Here is a 21,070-nt window from a genome sequence, read left to right as displayed (position 1 = left end):
CCAGGCTCCCAGTTTACTCAGGGGCTAGCTTTCCTGCCTTCTTCTGCCCCTGCATTCAGGGAACAAGGAGGGGAAATTACTCCAACTGAATCCTGGAAACAACGCAGAAATGCTTTGCCTTCTGGGCAGTTTATGCCCTGGAGACCTCAAAACACAGCTATTTATTAAGCTCAGGATGTGTGGTCACAGATGCTAACTTAAATATTCATAGGATTCATTCTTATTGCTAGGGAAAAATAAGTGTAAAAACTGGACTAACTGAATATCTTAAAGGGAAGTGAATTCTTGCCTGTGTTTAGCTGTAGCTTTTCAACTCAGCTGTCTTCATTGTTTTCCATTTCACAGGAGGCAATGACAAGAATGAGTAAAGTTGGGAAGGTTGTGTTCCCAAGACATGAAGATAAAAAGTAAGTTTGTACTTTTTATATGCACAGTATTAAAGAATGAAAACATAAATATGCATGTTGCTACAGATCTGGAATAAATTTGGAAATTAATCCAGTCCTTTTACTTAATAGTTGAGAAACTAATTCCCAAATAGAGAGGCCACTGTTGTTTGCTTAAGATTCATAGCTAGATAGGGCCAGAGTTGAGGTCAATGCAAGCTGCTGGAATTTTAGACCATTGTTCTGCTTTCCTGGCTCATTAGTAGTAGCAACCTGGTCTTCTCCGCTCTAAAACACAGATATATATATATATATATATATATATATATATATTCTCACGACTGGGCCGCAGCATCTATCTATTCTTTTACCCTTTGTATTACTTGGAATTGGGGGCTACCAAATGACCCTGGTCAACACTTAATCCCAATTCACCAAAATATTTATCTATTGAGCCCCTGCTATATTCTAGTCATTATGTTGAGCTCCAGGCAGGTTTTCGAGGAAAGGAAGACACAATCAGACTTACACACATAGATCGCTTCAAAATAAAGGACTAAGTATTGCCATAGAAGTATTATCAGGAGACAAAATAGCTCAAATAGGAAAGAAATGTGACCATATAGGGGTGAGAGAAAGCCTTTAGGAGTAGTCTAAGTCTTAGCTAACATTTAATGTTTAAACTGTAAAATGACTGGTTAGGCTGCCAACAGAAGAGCAGTCTTGGAAAAAGGAATAACATGCAGAGTTATGGGAGTGGAACAGCACACTGTGTTGTTCCCATGTGTCATAATTTCACAGAACAGAGTATGGGGGGTGGCATCAAGTGAGACAGAAGAACATCAGCTTACAAAGGGCTGTGCTACTGACTTTGGACCACATCTTACATTGGAACTCAGACTCTGGGTTTGAGGCAGCACTAGTCGAATGCATATTTTAGGAAATTCCACCTAGAGGGTCCATTCTAGGGAGTATGGTTAGCACTTGAGAGGCCAGACAGAAGACTTTGGAGCAAGCCACATTAGAGATGAAAAAGACTCCTATTAAGTCACCAATTGTGCATTTGAAGATGTGTAGTTTGCAAGTGCCTTTATAATTTGGGAAAGTATTTGAGGTTAAGACTTAAAAGCATGGGCCAGGGAGATGGCTCAGTAGAATAATTGCTTGCCTGGCAAGCACAAGGGCTTAAGTTCAGCACCCGCTTCCAGGAAAAAAAAAAAAAAAAGACTTGAAAGCAAATCCCACCACCTCATGTAATGGTCAGGCCAAGGTGCAGGTTCAATGAAGCATGTTCAGTAGTTAACAAAATTGGAAATGTCTGCAAGAAATAGTCCATTGTTTTTCATTTTCTTCTGCTTCTCAAGTGGGGCTGCTGCTGATCCGGGCCAAGGCCAGGCGCAGACCCCATAGGGGAACTCGAGGACCAGGGGCCTCAAGCGGGGACCAACTCTTGTTTATGAAATAAGAAACTGGTATTCTATAACTTCCTCCTCCCCGTTTTGGGACTCTTGGGGGAAGCCTGTTTTTAAGTTCATTCAATCCCACATTAAGCTTTTGGAAGAATCCAGCTCCTTGCTGGCAGCGGGCTGCTCTCTGGAACCGGAGAAGCCACAAATGCAATGCTGCAGCACCACCTGCCGGCCAGCCTAAGATTTGCAGCGAGGATGAGGCGCCTGTTCCCTCGTGTTTAGTTAACTGTGTGGGACGTTTACTTCTGTCTGTACCACACAGAAGCAACTGACTGCATGGGGAAGAATTTGCAAGACAGCGGAGTCAGATGACTTAGGAAGCCAAGACTGCATCGGACCTCATCTGATATGTGTAGCTCAGTAAGGAAATGTTTAGGAGGACCCCAAATTCCATCTGAAGGACCAGCAGTTTATATGACTGTAGAACACTAAAAATATCTGTTAAAATTATGCACTAGAAACACTATCAATAAATTAAAAAGGTAGTGCATAGGATGGTAGGAAATATTTGTAAATCATATATTTGATAGGGACTCATATTCAGAATATGTAAAGAATTCCAAAACCTTAGCAACAGAATACCCATAGCAATACAATTCAAAAATGATTAAAGGTCTTAAGTGAACGTCTCTCTAAAGAAGATGCATACATGCAAGAAGCACCTGAGGGGTTATTCAGCATCACATCAGGGAGAGCCGCTCACAGCTCCTGGAAGGTGCTTCCCTCGTGTCTTGGCTGGCCTCTTTGGAAACAGCCACACCTCAGAGTAATAGTGAGGGGGAGAAACTGGCAACTGCTGTGAAGTGACACAGCTGCTGTGGAAAAAATTGTGGCCTGGTAGTTCTTCAAAAAGAAATTACAGCTAAAACTAACAAATGATCCACCATTTCAACCCCTGTGAAATATGCAGAGTAACTGGAAGCAAGGTCGTGAGCTGTCTGTACCATGTCCACAGCAGCATTGTTCACAGTAACTACAGCCATAAGAGTAACCATATCCTGCAGTGCATTAGCGTTTGAGGAAAACAATGGCATACACAATGGTAAAGTATTATTCAACCTCAAAAAGAAAAGAAATTCTGACACACACCATAACACGAGTAATGGTGTTCTGCCTGCTTTGTGTGTACAGCCTCATTGAATTCACACAGCAGTTCTGTTGAAGTAGACCCTATAATTATCCCAGTTACAGATGAGAAAATTCTGGCACAGGGAGATTAAGTACCATGTCCAGGTCACCCAGCTAGTCACGGGCTACTCTGGGACGCAGAGGCTTGGTGCAGAGCCTCCCTCTTAGCCATGAGTTTGGCCACAGTGGCCAGATGTGTCTAGAATGCCTAAGCTAGAAATGTGTGATAGGAGGAGTCCTATGCATATCTGCATCACTCCACCAACCTCTCTGCCCAAGGGCACCAGCTCACCCCACACTCCCTCAGGAGGACCTATTCATAGTGCATCCTCGAGTCTACCACGCTGTGCTAAAATGGCTTCGTCTCTCACCCAGGGAGCTCCCCCGCAGAGGCGCCAGGACAGAGGTATAGGATGCCAGGGTTATTTGCTGATGTTCATTGCTTTCAGAACTGATGTCAGGGCAGTTCGAGCTGTTCTGCTGTCTGATTTGTGCACAGCAGGAGTTCTCACAGGTGTCTCACCTTAGGCATCGGCAGGAGAGGACAGGCAGATGTCTGCAGGCAGGGCCCAGTGACCAGAAAGGCACTAAGTCCAGTTTCCATGGGCTTTTACTCCTAGATAAAGTGGTCTGACGAGGCTATCTACGTGTAGGATCTCCAGGATAGAGACTCAATGGTTGAGGCTTGTGTGTCAGATGATGATGGTCACCTGTGTCCAGTCATACAAGAAAAAATGGATTGAAGCTGGGAGTGTGAAAAGGTCTGTACTAAGCTCAGGCCTTTTAGCACACAGTGCAGGCTTTGAAGTCAGATCATTCTGAGTTTGAATTCTGGTTCCACTAGTTTTTGGCTGTACTACTTTGGATATTTGTGTGTGAGAAAGTGCTCTTATCTCAAAAATAGAGCTAATCATGCTTTGGGTAGCTCATAGGGAACAGGCTTTAAGCATGCAAGAGTCCATCACCAGGATGCTATGAGCATTCAAACCCTGGGAGGTATGGGCATAACTAGAAGAGATGACTTGAGGTTGCTCAACATATCTGTCATTCTCCATAGATACTATGACAAGAAATATCGAGTATTCCGGAAGCTGGTTGAACATCAGAAAGAATATTCAGGGATCATGAATGGGGACTGAAGAAGGTTTACAGTGCTGACACTGAAGATTCTGTAATATAATTTCTTTGTTTCTTTTTCTTTCTTTTCTTTCTTTTTTCTTTTTTCTTTTTTTTTTTTTTTTTTTGTACCGGGATCAAACTCAGGACCTTGTGCCTGCCAGGCTGGCACTTATGCCACTGAGCTATCTCCCCAGTCCTGACACTGAAAGATTCTATGTCACTTATTTTGGACCTCTGTCCTTCCATCTTATATTAAAGACTCAGTATCATTTCATAATATCTGCATTGTCTTCTAATAAAAAAAAAAGAAATAGAGTCTTCATTTCAAAATACCACTACTACCTCCTCTACAGTTTCTGTATAGGAACAACTGTGGCGCCAGAGTTTTTCACAAGGTCATAGGAGCATGTCTCAGTCACTTTTTCATTGCTGAGATGCAATATCCAAGACCTGCAACTCCAGAGAGGTTTCTTTTAGCTTGTAGTTAAAGCAATGCATTCAAAGCCGCATGGAGGATGGGCTTATTGGGCTCCAAGGCCAACATGTCATGGTGGAAGGGTCAGGTAGAGGAAAGCTGCTCACATAGTGGGAGCCCAGAAGCAGAGAGAAGGGAGGAGCCCGGGATGGATGTGCACTCTTCCAGGTCACCAAGCAAGCTGTCTACCCCAAGCAGGCCCCACCTCATAACAGGAAATAAGCTAGCATGCTCCCCTTGTCCAAAATCCTCTTCCAAAAGCCCCTAGGAACATGAAGCCTTGTAGGCCAGCCATAACTTGAGGCCAACCATAACAGGTCTCGTAGAGAAGCCAACTTTGGCAGTCATTTAATCAAGAGAGACTTGTGCTTGTTAATAGATTCTGTGTTGGCCATAAAGTGAGAGGCTTGAGCTGCTTTAAGAAGGACATCTGATGTTTATTGTGTCCTTTATGCCATTTCTCTTCCTGTACCGAATGTGCTTAAATTGCATTACATTAAAGTACAAAATCATCATTTTGCAGTCATCGTATTAAAGAAAGGGGACAGGCAGGAATCAGTGTTTGAATCAAGGAGGAAATTCTGATGAGTAACAGGATACACACATTATTTTAAATGTTTCTTTACAGACTATTCATTAGTTACAAAAGGAAAGGAATGTTAAATATACAGGAAAGAAACCAGACAAGGTCTTGACTGAGTGATCAGAATTCACTTCAGACGGGCAGAGGCGCTTCCTGCCTCCAGATGCAGCAGCCAAGGAGTAACTGTGGCTGCAGGTGCACGGCCTGCATCTACTCATAAGGCAGCATCAGGCAAATGCTAAAGGGGTCACATTCTGATGTTACAGCAAATGGCATTCACCAAAATACCTAAGTCATAAAGATAAAAAAAGGGGGCTGTTGAAAGTTCCAGAGTAAAGAAAACTAGAGAAATGTGATGGGTGAAAAGGTTTTGAGGTAGACAAGTGTTTGGAAAACTAGTTACTTTAGGTGATAGCATAGCAAACACATAACACAGAGACAGAGGTGTGCAGATGCGTACATAAACCTCATTTCAGACCAAAGTATTAGTGGCTAATGTTGATTCTAGAGCTGTCACAAAACAAATAGTAAGACTAGAGAGCATAAGGAAACTAGCAAGCAAAGTCCAATACAATTCAGCCAGTGAACATGTGGGAATAAAATAGCACACAGTCCGTGCCCCCAGGGAGCTCCTAGTCCAATGTGATATGGGCAGGTAAATCAAACGCAGTGCCCTGTGAGAGGGGCTTCAGTATAGAGAGCACAGTGTGGGGTGCTGCACGGGGCACATCAGTGGAAGAGGAAGGAGGGGAGGGGTGCGGGTGTGATGAAAAGCAGCAGGGTGTGATGGCCATGAGCACTGGCTTGCGAGCCCAGTTGTGGATTTACTAGTTGTGTGACTTGGAGAATGTTCCATAGCATTTCTGATTCTCAATTTCCTCATTTTTACATAAATATATAATTAGTACCTACTTTACAGGTACTATAATGAGATTATAATGAGAATCAAATGAATTTATCCACATAAAGCTCTTTGCTCGACTGCTTGGATGATGCTTGCCTTCTTATAGGGCCTGGTTCCTGGAAGGTGCTCAGAATAACAACAGTAGTAAACTCTGAGCTAGAGGGTAACATTACAGTTGTGGTGGCGTGTGACAGCATTGTACTGTATTGTAAGGACACAGAGACCTTAGGATGGCCAGGGTGAGGGTGTGTGCTCATGTGCTCCACCAAGAGCAGCAGCAGGAAGGAGCCCACCCAGTTCAGAGCTTAGTGTGGGTGAGGACTGCGAGGGTTCTAGAGGAAGAGTTGAGTGTAGCGGAATCTGAGTAAGATGTAGGACCAAAGCTGATCGGCTCTCAACCGTAAGGTGGGGCAGGCCTGGGCCAACTCACATAAGGACTGGTGATAGCAGTCGCAATTTGTGGTTAGGAAAGGCAGAGAGCAACTATTTGCAAAATCCTTCCTGTGTGTTCTTCTCAGTCTTCTGTGCTGTGCTGTAAGACAGGCAGCATTAGCCTCACAATCCAGTTGAGAAAGCTAAAGTTTAGGAAAGATTTTTAAAAAATGGCTTGACTAGAATCACTGCAGGGATGGGGGAGATGGGACCAAGACTTTCTGTCTGGTTGCAAAGCCCTGGGTTGTGCTTAGCAGCCCACTGCCTGTGCTTTGGTCGTAGTGGTCATGCTGTGAGTGCCCAACCTATGTGCTGAGATGACTCCTGAGCAAATCAAACCTGACTTTGGCTTCTCAATGCCTTATAGACAAAGGAAGCACCCACAAATGAGGTGAGGAACATGGAACATAAGAATTCCTGTGATGTCTCAAAAGCAAGGTGAGGCTGGGTATCTTTATGAGGTGTGATTGAGATCTCATCAAAAACAGAATGACTGGCCCCGAGTTCACCCACTACAAATGCACAAGACACTAGCACTGAGGAAACTGGAAATCACACACCAGATATCTCTGAAATAATAGGGTTGACAGTAAAGAATCAACTGCAGAAAGGTATAGAAGAAATCAGATCAGAAATAATTTCAGAACTAAAAAATGTAGTGGTAACTATAATCAAAGAAGTACTAAGTGCTTCTAAAGAATACACTGATAAAAAAAATAGAGGAGAATGTAAAAATGATGGAACCCCTGAATAAACAATTTAGGAAAGAAATAGAATCTATGAAACAGGTTCAAAGTGATATACAGGAAATTAAAACCTCAATCACAAGTTGGCAAAACCATTTCAGTGAAAGTGAAAATAGGCTTTCTGACCTGAAAGACACCATTGCAGCTAGTGAAAATGTAAGAAAAGATCTCTTTAAAACAACTAGGATGCAGGAAAAAATAATTCAATACCTGCAAGACGATGCAAAGATGAACAATGTGAGACTAATAGGCATCAATGAAAAGGAAGGAGTCAATACAAATGATATAAAAAGAATATGGGCAGAATAGCAGAAAACTTCCCAAATATGGGGCAACGATCTGACATTCGAAGATGTCATCGAAGCATATAGAACTCCAAATAGTATCAATCCAATGAAAACCACACCCAGACACATAATAATCAAGATTCCAGAAATTCAGCATAGGAACAGTATACTAAAAGCCGCTAAAGAAAAGAAACAGATCACATTTAAAGGAAAACCCATCAGAATAACGGCAGATTTTTCTTCACAAACCATCAAGTCAAGGAGAACATGGAGCAAAGTACTTCAAGTCTTGGAAGAAAACAAATTCCAACCCAGACTGATCTATCCTGCAAAACTATCTTTCAAATATAATGGAGAAGTGAAATATTTTCATGACAAAGAACAACTAAGGAATTTCATGATGACAAAGCCAAGCCTACACAGACTACTAAATGAAGTTCTAGAGAGGGAGCAAATTGATCACAGCCCCATGAATGAGAATGGAAAGAACCTGTCAAATAGGGCAAACAGAGGAGAATAAGAGGTATACAATAGTAGTCTTTTAGTTATTCCTTTGTGTTCAGCAGCAGAATATTTTCATCAGCACACCCTACAAATAGACTTCTCTTCCACCCTATGAGTCATGATTCCACCTGAGTCTACAGGGTGGATTTCAAAGAAATAGCTGTAGCTCAGTTCCACAAGTGACGCCTAGCCACCAGTAACTGTCACGGTCATTGTGCATGTCCACAACACACTAGAACTTTGTGCGATATCCTATCCTCAAACTGTTAGAAGTGCTGGTTATTTACTTGCCATTCTAGTATTTATCTTATGTTTTGCTCTAGTACTTCTCTGCTATCATGAAAACTTTTTCTGAGTTCAATTGTTTGGAAACATTTAATTTTCTGAATATTGCTTAATCTTAATTTTTGTTCTAAGATTTATACTATATCTTTGACTTACAATTTATTTAAAAGACATTGTATGATATCTTCTCCTAGTATTAGAAACTTTAAAAAGTATATTTCCATTTTCTGTTTACTTTAAAAAAACAGAGGTTTGTACCTATATTGTTTATTTATTATTTCTTGTCTATATCTTGTAATATGAGAAACTACTTTGGCAGTAACAATACACAATGTACTAACCATTGTTACTCTCCTAAAATCTTGTTTTGAGATTTTGTAAAAAAAAAAAAAAATACCCAAGCTGCTATATCTCTGATTACCATAGGTATGCAGGACCATAACTTCTTTCCTAAAGAATATCATGAACTATAGTAATCTCTCCAAAATTACAGAAGACAGTATGATCTATCAGTAACAACACTTTCAAAGGAATTGTTGCCAACAGTGTTTTGGAGAGAATAATTATATTGAATGCAATGAGGCAAGCACCTTTTTCCCTGAGCTGTGGTGACGTTATATTTTTGGTATTCATATTTTTTGAAACACAGTCTCACTGTATAGTTCAGGCTGGTGCTCTATCTAGCCCAGGCTGGCCTCAAACTCATGGCAATCCTCATGCCTCTGCCTGCCAACTGCTCGGATTACAGGCATGCACCATGTCTGGCCATCATTATTATTTTTACCTCCTAAACTGAAATAGTGGCATGAAAAAAAAAAATTACAACCAGAAGAGATGCCAAAACGTTAACTCAATAAAAAGGTTGGAGAATGAATCTGACAGAGGGGAGCTGGATTCATTGGCGCTCTTTGGCTCCCTCTGGTGGCAAAGGTACAGTATCACCTTCCTTTGGCTTGGGTGGAACTTCTGCTGTGGCTTCACTTTGAACACTTTCATTGCCAGACTGACAATTTAGAAATAAAGTTTGTTTGTATCCATACAATATAATTCAGCCATAGAAATGGTGGAGGTTTTCATATATGCTAAAACACGAAATATTAGCATATTATACTAAATGAAAAAGATCCAGACACTGTATAATTTTGTTTACATGAAAAGTTCAGGACAGGTATTTCCATAGAGGTAAGAAGCAGCTTAGTGGCTCCGGAGGGCTGGGGTCGCTCAGGCTAAGGGGGAGGGGGCTCTTTTTGAAGCAATGCAAGTATTCTGGGATTAGATAGCAGTGGTGATCGTGGAGAAAGCTCATGATTGTATGAGAAGTGATTGAAACGTACGATGAACGCTGATGTTAAAAATATTACAGTTGTGCATTTCTGCTGGTCTATGGAAAGGAGCAGATAGCATATATCTGGTAATAGAATTGGTCGGAAGACAACACTCCATGTTACAACAAATACTGTGAAATCCATATTACTTTGTTAAGTGAAATTCTGTATCTCTTGTAATTTTTGTTTTAACACCATTTTGTACACTCTTTAAAAAATAAAAATATTCCAGTAAGACAAAAAAAAAAAAAAAAAAAACAGAATGACTGCTGCTGCTGGGCATCATCCAACAGAAAGGCAAGCTCATAAAAACACAATAGTGTGTCTTTGTCCACCTTATTCATGAGACAACTTTGCACTATGTGACTTCTGACTTTCTTTCCAAAGTCGAAATGGCCACAAAAGTATACATTTGAAGGGCTGGGCAGATAGTTCAGCAGACTAAAGTACCTGCTTAGGCAGAGCGCAGAGGTTGGGATTCGATCCCAGGTGTGCCATGCCAGCCCCACCCCCAGGGCCTGCTGAGAGGGTGATTGAGACTGGGTGTGGTGGCACGCACCTGTCATCCACTTGAGAGGCTGAAAACAGGAGGATCACTACGAGTCCAATCTATGTAGTGAGACCCAGTAGACCCTGTATAAATACATAAAAAAGTATACATTTCAGGATGTTAAGCCACAACAGTGCACTCAAAGAGGACTCCAGAGCTGAAGAAAACAACAAGAATGATGGGATCCGTGTGTTCAAATGAGGGAGAGTATTTACAGAGAAATTAATAGCAGTGTGTCTTTCACTGTTATAAACTTTTAAATTTAGACATCTATTATAGGTTTTTTTTTTCATACCTCATAAATGCAGCATTTGGAAGAGCCAAAGAGAACAAATGCCAGGGCAGGATGCCAGGCCGATGTGCTGCAGAGATCTGGTTGTCAGCTGGATTCCAAAAGTCCAACGACAAAGGGTGTCCCTCTTGCAGTATATTTAGAGTAGTGGTGGAAAACCTATGGCACATGTGCTGCAGGAAGCACACAAAGCACTCTCTATGTGCACCTAAGCCACGTCGCCCCAGCAGCTGGACATCTGATATGCAGGTTTAACTGCAGTGTTTCCACTTTGCAATAAATGAGTTTGGGGTTGCAGTTTGGGCACTTGGTCTCTAACAGGAAAACCATCACTGATTCAGAGCATAGTTATGCTGTTGCCATTTGAAGTGGGCATTCTCAAGGGCAGCAATAAAAGTATCATAAGAGATCCCTGGGAACTCCTAGCTTTGCAGTTACCAATGGGACGCATGAGGGTAACAAACTTCCATAGTTAGGCTCTAAAGATAATGCAGGCTGCTATTTCTCTCTGGCCTGAGGATAGCCAAGTGTCCCATTTACCTGTCTGTACTTTGGCCCAAGACTTGTGAGTTTCTGTAGAGCACAGACTCTAGGGTCCGTATTCTTTGTACCCAGACAGCTCCTGACAAATAATGGGTGTTCAATAAACAAATAAGTACTATACACAAACTCCAGACATTTTTCTTCAGGAAGAAGATGGGCATAACTAAAATATCACAGCCTCTCCGTTATGGTTGTCTAGATGTCCTCCCAAAGCCTCATGTAGTCATAGGGTTTCTGGAGTTTGTGATTAATTCTTGATCCAATGCTGGGATTGCTGGTATGAGTGCTACACTGGTATGAGTGCTAGGTTGGGTAATTTTCATTACAATGTAAGGAGGGGAGAGAGGCTGGCTAGCTGCCTGAGCTGCTGCCACCCCTTTTGCTCTGTGTTCTTTTCCAAAGCCACCATGAACAGCTGCTCTCTGCCTTGTGCCACTCTGCCTTGGAGCCAGCTGAGTATGAACTGAAACTTCCACTAACTGTGAGCTAAATAAACCTTTCTTTCATTTTAGGTGTCAGATACTTGTCCCAGCAACAAGAGAAAAGTAACTAAGACACTGTCTTTGAGGTAAAAATTCTATGCATGTTTTAATGTGTCTCAGTTTAGCAATCTGAGAAACTTTAAAATATGACTTGAGCTGGGGTGATGGCTCAGTAGAACAAGTGCTTGCCTAGCAAGAGCAAGGGCCTGAGTTCAATCCCCAGTTCTGAAAAAAAAAAAAAAATCAAAAAAAAAAAAGACTTGATTACTAAGTGCTACTTCATACCTAATGACTTGCTTGTTTTTTTGTTTTTTTGTTTTTTTGTTTTTTTTTCTGCACACAGGCACAAAAACCATACAACTTCACGATGATTTTTAGTTAAAGCTCAGAAATACTACAAATTTTCATGTTATAATTTCCTGCATAATGTTTTATGGGAAACCAATTATGACCTAGTCTAGAAATATCCAGTGTTCCCCAGGGCTACATGCAAATACTCTTAGAATTCAGGACATTGTTATAAATAATTGTGTATGGTCAATTAATTTAAAATAAAGGGCATTATTGCTAAACAAGAAACTAATGACTGAGCAGAGCTGTGTAACATAATTATGCTTCTGATGGGGTTTCTGCTGAATTGTGGAGGAACCTACATGCTGTCCAAGTCTCCTCAAGATGCTTAACTGCTATTGACAGCAATAATATACAAAGCTTGCTTTCCTTTTGTGATTTCTAAAGGGAGAACTTAAAAAGAAAAAGTACATTTTTAAAAAGATGCTTTTCATCCTCCCAGGAATGTTCTGAGTAGTTGAAAATTCTATTAAATTTATAATGCTACAATAAGTAAAAACAAAGACTTTCACTAACAAACTGAGGCATCTCCATTTATCATTAACTTGTACATTAATTATGTGTTTAGTTTCCATTATGCACCAAAGATCTTTTCAAATTACTATCAGCATAAATGTTTCTAAAGACCTAATAAATTTTATTTGCTTAAGCCATGCCTTAAGGCTTGATGAGAAGTATTTCTTTATTAAAATCTAAGTAACCTACCTCCCTGCACTACAGTTATGATACACTCATGAATTGCAAAGTGTTTCACTCAATAGTGTCTGCTATCCAGGTACAGCCATGCCCAATGGTACTTTCCACTAGGATCTGCCTGTACAGGATCCACCCTCATAGCACTTACATCCTCTCTCCCACACCTCTTAGGAAATCAGAGAGGTCTGCCTCACAAAGTTGACCCCATCTGAAACAAATACATCTCTGAGTCTTGGTCATTAGACCAAGACTGAGTGGCTGGACACAGATGTAGTACCACTTTGCTGCTTCTGCTGAAGTAATTTAATTAGCTTATTTGTGCAACAGAGGATGGTCCATTATTTATAACTTCTCTCTCTTCTGTACTTCACTTGTTGACATAAGTAAATATCCAGGAGGCCCTTTCTGATGTTCACTGATTGGACAAATAGTGTGTTATTTCCACTGGCAAGCAGAGGTAAAATGAAAGGGCATTACACCATGAATCAATGAATCTTGCTTTCAAATCACAGCCTCACTACTAATCTACATTGTATGTAGTCCACACAAGCCAGTTAATCTGTCATATCTATAAAGTGGCAGAAAACAAAATCTGCCACATGGCCAATGTGAAGAGTCAAAGAGATGATATATGAAGTGCTTGACATAAAGCAGAAATATGCCAAATATCAATTTGTCTCTGCAACCAATCCATATTTATTTTAGATAATTCTAGAAGCATGGCCTCCAGTCAAATTAGACAACTTTATATCCACTTTCTATATGTAAAATGTCCATGTTTGCCTCAACAACCAGCCCCTTCTATGCCAAGAATACTAAGGTATACCTGGGGTGTGGGTTAGATCAAGAATGATCCCTTCATTCTCATGCACTCAGAAGTTGGGCTTTTGAAAGGTGACTGGATAATATGGGCTGTAGGCAAATGTGCTTTAGGAGCAGAGGCCTGCACAGAAGGGCTGGGTCACTGCAGGTGTAACCCAGAAGGGGAGCTTCCCCTCCCTGGCTTCTCCTTTATTCTTGGCAGCCATGAGGGGAGCAGCTTTTCCCTGACAAGGACTTTGCCTTAGCTACTTTTCTCATTGCTGAGACAAAATACTTGATACCCAAAGATAAGGAGGAATAGTTTATTTTGGCTCACAGTTTGTGGTGGTTTCATCTATAATCAGTTGGCTCCAAGGCAGGGAAGGGTGGGTCATGGCAGAGGGCCATTGCAGAGCAGAAGACAAGCAGCAGCATCTGTAAACGACAAGCTTCTTTCTGTCCTTATGTCTTATGCAGCCTGCCCACCCTTAAGTCAGGTGTCACTCATACCTTTAATCCTAGCATTGCACTATGGATCAATTCCAGCATCACTGTGAGTCCAGCCACCTCTGAAAAGTGCCACCTGTGACCACATGGGGTTTAAAGGACATCTAGACACAGTCACACACCACCATGTTGTGTCCATTTTGAGTCTGCCGAACATGGACTGGACTTCCCAAACCTGGCCCAAAATAAATCTCTCATCCTCTAAATTATAGGTTCCTGGTATTTTGTCCCAGTGACAAGGAAGTGTGACATCCTGTCAGAGTATGAAGGGGTGAGAATCACGCTTAGGACAAGAAAGACATGCATAGAGAAGAAACACCCATGGAAGCCTCCCATCAGGCACCCATGAACATGGCAACTGAGAGGCTCAGTGGGCAGTCTGGGATCACTGGTGTTGGAGTTGTGCCTGGAAGGCTGCTGTGGAAATGAACAGTGGAACATGGCCAACCCTGCTTTTCTAAGCTCTGAAGCTATAGACACCAACAGTCTTTTTTTTTTTTTTTTTTTTCTTTTTATCCTGGGGGTGAACCAGGCTGAGTCAGCCAGTATCTGTGTAGTTCACATCAGCCCCAGCCCTTCCCAGCTTTGCATCTAGCATTAGTCTGTCCCTATACCTGAGCCCTCAGGGCCTCACCAAATCACAGCCTTCTCCCCTAAAAACAAACATGTTGGGCTAGTTTTGCTTGAGTCCATGAAATTGCCAACCTGTCCTTACATAAGGCACAAAAGAGGATAAATATTGATTCCTCTCATATGGCTCATTGCATCATTCCCAAACCACTAGTTTTGAGTGCAGTCTTCCCATATTCCATCCTTTCCCAGCCCTCATGGCCTCAGAGCCATAGTCTTTCATTTCCAGCCTCTCTACTATCTTCAAATTTGACTTTTAAACTGTCTCACTATGTCGAACTTCAGCTCATCTTCAAGCACAGGTTAAACCCTTCCTGCTACTCTGACTTATAAATTATCTCTTTGCCATCGCAACTGACCCCCAAGCCTCTGTCCCAAATTAGGCCACATGGAAGGCTTATCTGCCCAACCTCAGCAAACAGGATGTTATTTGGCAACCAGAATAGGAGCCAGTACATGATTCACCCTCTGGTGTCCCTGCTGGGGTATAGATCATGTGAAAGTCTACCTAGATGGGACCATAATCCATTATCGAGCTCCTATCAACATTCTCCACCATTCTCTAGCTTGCTACCAACTGTGGCAGTGTTTCCTTCTTTGGCCAACTTGTGGGTGAGGAATCCTTGTACCTGCTTCTGCTATTTCTGAACCAAGCCTTTTTTTCTCTTACATAACAACCAGCAGTGATGCTCTGGATGGTCGGGGTGCCTGAGCAGAGCCCTTAGCAATCTACAGTGCATGTGGAGCTAGAGTAAGGGACATTGCACTATTGTTGGAGACTCTAAGATTTCATATTTATTTCTTCCTTAACATAATCTATCCTGTCCTAACTGGCACATGTCATAGTCAACCTGCCTTGATTTACCTTGCCCTTTACCAATGCCCAATTTTCCATGAGCAGAACTGGTGGTTCAGCTTGCTTGGGGCAAGCCTCCCAGCTAATCTAAAACTGATCCTAGCCTGAGTGACTCTATCATGCTGCCTTTCCTATCAAGCATGTGTGGAGCATTCAGAATCACAAGAAACCCAAAACATAGCCTTTTATTCTGTTGCTGGGCTCTCCGAAAGAATGTTGGTCAATGGGAGTGGTGCTTAGCCCCAAGAGATAAAGCTCCACACCATAAGAGGGCCTTCTCCACAGCCATCTTTTACCAATGACAGCCTCCTAGCAGCCTTCTCCTGAGCAGTACTGATCGGATCTCACACTGCAGGCTTGCTGCTAGGATGCTACAGCTGGCAGGTAAAGCTCATGGTGCTGTGACTGGATGTACATCTATCTTGGAGAAATTATGGCCTTGCCCCTAGAGAGAAGGGAGTAGCTGCCATGTGCTCAGTCAACACCATTTACCAGAATAACATTGACTTCTACTTGAAGAACACTGTGGTTGTGTAAGTGAAAAACCTTGAACTACATAGGTTTTGTTACTCGACTGGAACATACCTCAGTGTTTAAACATTTGTCTGGCATTCAAGAGGCCCTGGCTTTGATTCCCACCATGAACAAGTGAAGGTTTATTATCATAGATATCATTAAATAATCTCATAATAATATATTTATATGTACTGTAAATCTCCTAGAGATAAATAAGCTCTCAACTTTTGCCCAGAGCATTTTATTGTGCTCTTTAGAACCACCACAATAATTTGAATTCTAACTAGAAGTTCATAAAAATTCCCACCTGAGTTGTATGAATGTCTTCCTTTCATGTTGTCCATTATTCAGCAAATAATTATTTTAAAAATTATTATAAAGTTTATTCAGCCAATTATTTAATTGGCTACTATATATGAATTTAGTTGTGTTACCTAATGTAAAACACATGATATTTTCTATTATATCAATGATTGTCTTACAGATGAATATTATTAATTATCAATGCATAATAATTTAAAATAGGTTCAATAATGAGCTCTACTTGGAAATATAAGAACTTTTAAATTAAATTGAACTGCCATTTTGAGGCAAGAGATATTGTGAGAGATATCTGATTGGTGGCTCACACTAGACATGCTTTCTGGCTTTTGGAGACTAAAAGAGCATCTTGCCTTCTCCATATTTTCTTGCAATAAGCCTAAAAGATATGCTCCTGGCCTTATCACAGTTCCTTGACCTTTAGCATGGTTGAGGGGTACAGAGCTCATGCTCTTAACTGCTTTAGAATAACTGAAGGTATTATGATCCATGGGCATTATAACATCATCAACATTGTGATGTTGATGCCCTGCTGGGCTCAGGCAGTCATGCTGGTTCTATCTAGGTTCACAAACTCTACTTCTGTCATGCAGTTGGAGAAGCACAGAAGCCCAATTAGTTACTACCACCTTCCATTCCTCAAATTCTGAAAACAAAAGAGAAGCCAACCCTGGGGCTCACTGCAGCTGCCAGTGAGCAGCTCTGCTCTGCTTGCCCCTATTCTCGAGAGTGGACTTTCATGAGGGCAGCTACGCTCTCCCAGCACTGCCTCTTTGAAACTCTCCCCGGTGTGCCTTCACCACAAACTGATCACACAAGGTGGGGCCCCTCAGAGTCAATGTCACTTTTGATTTTGCCCATTGACCTAGTCCAGCTCCATGAAGTAAACTTTCCATTTCATAAATCTTTGCCTTTCTTTCCCTTCTGTGTGTCCTGCCCAATTGTTTGCTCAGGATACAAAGAGCTTGCAGGTTAGGTGATTCTAAGACCAACTTTCAGTTAAATTAAATTGTAAATCAAAAAGCACTGTGGGTGAAACTATCAGGACATTAAATAATAACAAAACTGCACTGTTTGCCAATCTTTTTGAAACTTAGTATTTTTATCTACTCAACTTTTAAATCCTCCTCTCTTTGCTGTACTCCAAATCAGAAATTCCCTAGTCACACACAGTAAGCTGAGGATCACCTCTGCCTACACCCTGTCCTTGTCCTTGTTCACACCTAGGCCTTGTGCACTCATGCATGCAACACAGAAGATACAACATACTATGTCTTTAACTACAAAGAGCAAAAATCTTTTTCCTTGAGACCCAGCAAGAACACATGAAGCAGGGGGCTGGTGAGATGGCTCAGTGGTCTAAAGCACCTACTTAGAACAAACTTAGCAAAAACAAAGGGACCACAGTTCAATCCCCCAGCACCACATGCCAGCCAGCCCCGCCCCCTGGTGGGCTGTGCTGGCTACACACACAAATAAATTAATTAATTAAAAAAAAAAACCACATGAAGTTATTTTGTGACACATAGAGTTTCTGACACTAAAATCATGTGCTGTATTGAAGTGCAAATGTAAATTTCAAACTTGTGTAGACATTTTAATATCATTCTTTTGACAACATATTTCTAAGATTTTTAGTCCAGTTACTTTAATGATTCTGAAAGAAGATCCTGCACATGATATAAGATGAAAACTTGTTAAAGTTAAGGATTTAAAGAAATTTTTTGTAGTTATTTTAACAACAAACATGTGCATTTTCTTTTTGATATCTAACTAGTAATTCTTACAGTATAATTTCCAAAACATATGGCTTAGTGCTTCCACACAGATGTGCTATGAAGCTGGAGAGACTGTGCTCGAACACACGTAAGCATATGCTTCATTTCTGGTCTTCTCACAATAAACATGGGCTTCCTGATATTTATTCCAAGAACATGTATTTGGCCTTGAATCACTGTTCTTTTTAGTAGGGGAATTTACAAGGAAGCTCTGGAAGCTTATAAAATCTACAGGAAAAACTACCAATACAATGTTGACATTGTGATAAAGGTGAATAAGTTGATAAGGAAGTTATTGCAAAAATCCTCTAAGACTATAAATGGAGAGTGAGATAACAGTGTGTTACACTTTTAGTCCATCTCTTATTATTTTACTCTCCCCACAACTCTTTTTCATTTATATGAAAATTTAACTCAGTATGTTATAAATTACTGCGTCACATACTGCTGTTTCTGGTGAGTCTGGGGTCTTGGGGTCCCTGGCTGGCTCTATCTCTTTCCCACGTAGAAGAAAAGGGGTCAGAGAAGAGCAGCGTAAAGCAAAACCTTTATTTCCAGGTATCGCAAAAAGAAGTACAAAGCCACTCCAGAGAAGGAATAGGGGTACCCAGGGCTGAGACACTGCTGGGTCTGGAGCTATGCTCCTCTTTTATGAGGTAGGGTCCCATCTCCACTCCCTTAAAGGTCAGCAACTGGTTGATTACTAAACTTGTTGCCAGTGTCCAGAATAAGTGGGCTGATGGGGAATTTAGAAGGAAAACTTTCTTCATTTGTTTGTGTTTGTTAAATTAGGCAGTAACCTACTCAAAGAGGAGGTTTGGGAGCAGTGTAGCTACACAGAAGCAGGTGTCAAATCCACAGGATGCCTGCTCTGTGTCTGCTGCTGGCTGAGATACAAAGGCCTTTTACAGGGTACCAATCTCAAAACTAATCCTACCTAGGAGCCCCACTGTCCCTACAATACCATACCTGAAATATCACTCTTCAAGATTATCAAGTGAAGGGCGAAAGGGTAGGAGGGGAAGAGGAGGTCACAAATGATCAAGATATGATAAACATATTTCATACAACTTCCTCAAAACCAAAGTAAGTATTATGTATAACAAACAGATATCAATAAAAAAGGGAAAAAAGGTCACAGTCTGTGTATCAATAGTAGGTAAATGGACTGATAATAGTAGCTTATACTGGGCAAATGCTCACCATGGGCAGGCCCTGCCCAAATCTTTACCCATTTAATTTTTCCTGCAAATCTTAATGGCAAGTACTTTCATCATCTGTTTTGTAGTTGAAGCAAATGAGACACAGACACCTTAAATAACCTGCCCAAGATATGAAGGAATGTCTGGCCTTAATTTTTTACTTCATCTTTGCATAAAAATTGGATTGGGGATTTGGCTCAGCAGTAGAACACTTGTTCAGCAAGCTGGACTCCCTGAGTTCAGTCCTTGGCACCAAAAACACAAAATAAACCTCCCCTAAAAGACAATTCAATCAAAGAATACAGTAAAATTAAAAAAAAAGTCTGAAAGCAACACTTCAGGACTTAAATAACTTAGTTAAAGTTGCATACTGGTAACTAGCACTAAACCACCTTCTATAGGTATCAAAAACTATTTGGGCTCAGCTTCAGCAGAAGCTTTCAAATACCAGTGCTAGGAGGCAGACAATGGCCTGAAAAAATTGCATAGTGGTAGCTTCCCATGACTAGGAGATGGAGGGAAGCCAAGATCTCAGAAAGAAAAATGCAAAATAGAATGGATGGATTTGCTATTAGTATTTGATCTGCTCTTGTCTCTTTGAAAATGCTTGTAATATGTTCTTGACCTTTGAAATGGCTGAGGAAAGAAGTACACACTACTGAGAGGGTTGGTGTCCTTGAGTCTACACTGGAGACAAGGCAGCACTGCTATAGAGCAAGGGTCAGTAACTGCTCATCACGAGCCAGATGGAGGCTATCAGTGGCATTGCATAAGATCTCTGACCATACTGCTCAACTCTGCAGTGTAACACATAAGCAGACACAGACAGCATGTAAATGAGTAGGCATGGCTGTGTCCATTAAAACCTGATAAAGACTAATTGCTTTTTCTTTTTAACCTTCATTACTAGCCAAAACACAGAGCCCTCAGACTTGCTTCTGCAACAGTCGCAGTCTGCTTCATCCTTCAGGATTTGTCATATCCTTCTGCTATACTTATGCCAACATATCCACTGTGCTTTGTAGAGCTTCCAGCTCTCTAAAAGGATGTAATATATCTGGAATCTGATTTAAACTGACTCTTAACTCATGCTTAGCAAAAGACCTTGTATTATTCATTTACTCATTCAGTAATGATATTTTAAATTAATATTATGTCAGTAATAATTAACCTTGCAATGCTGCATTTTATACATATTAATCCTCCAACTCACAGGCTCACCTTATCCCTTTACAGATTTTGGAGGACTACCTGCATAACTCTCACTGGAAAAGGATAATTTTCTCCATTTTGGCTGAGCCTGACCCTATTTCCATGTGTTGTTATGTACAGAGCTGACTAGGACCTTTCTTTATCTCATCAGTTGGCTTAAAGCAATGCATATCAGTCTAGTTCAAGTGCTGATGGTAGTCTTTGAAGGCATATTTGCCCCCAAGAAGCCCCACATATTGTTCCCTTGTGTGAGCCAGGACGAGGCAGGATGAAGATTCCATGCTCCACAATGTTGGATTGTATCGTTTCAAGATAGAGGTTATAACTTCCTGGGGCTTGAAAGATTATACATCAGAGTTGAAGCACAGAACCTAAAACATTAGATACTGTCTCAACTGTGTTGTAGAGATTCCTCTTTCTGCATATCCTTCTCTGCATATTGCAGAAGTGATTCAGGCCTCCACCCCTAACCTACCTCACAGCTCTTATTTCCTATGATTTTCATACTCACTCATCCTTGAGCTATTCCCATCTTTCTTTTTTTATTATTTATTTTGTTAGCTTTTATTATTATTTCTTAAAGAGAATAAAAAATAGTTCTTTAAAAAAGCCATTAGAAATGATACAGAATCCCACTAAACAAAATGATGACTTCAACAATGGTTGTTATATTATGCATTGTTGTCTTAA

At 41.0% G+C, this 21,070-nt stretch overlaps 1 protein-coding gene across 1 annotated transcript in view; it reads left to right on the top strand.

The window, feature by feature from the left end:
• The window catches only part of LOC101574187 (FGGY carbohydrate kinase domain-containing protein), a 285,894-nt gene extending 281,643 nt beyond the window's left edge, over positions 1-4,251 (top strand). Inside the window, exons 9-10 of the mRNA XM_023709961.1 lie at positions 346-407; positions 4,041-4,251. Coding sequence (XP_023565729.1) covers positions 346-407; positions 4,041-4,122 — 144 coding nt within the window. The 3' untranslated portion in view covers positions 4,123-4,251. The remainder of the gene's footprint in view (positions 1-345; positions 408-4,040) is intronic.
• The last annotated feature ends 16,819 nt before the right edge of the window (positions 4,252-21,070 follow it).

Source organism: Octodon degus, unplaced genomic scaffold, assembly GCF_000260255.1.
Source record: "Octodon degus isolate 3935 unplaced genomic scaffold, OctDeg1.0 scaffold00015, whole genome shotgun sequence".
In the NCBI taxonomy this organism is placed as follows: domain Eukaryota; kingdom Metazoa; phylum Chordata; class Mammalia; order Rodentia; family Octodontidae; genus Octodon; species Octodon degus.
This window is presented reverse-complemented; position numbering and strand designations above follow the sequence as displayed.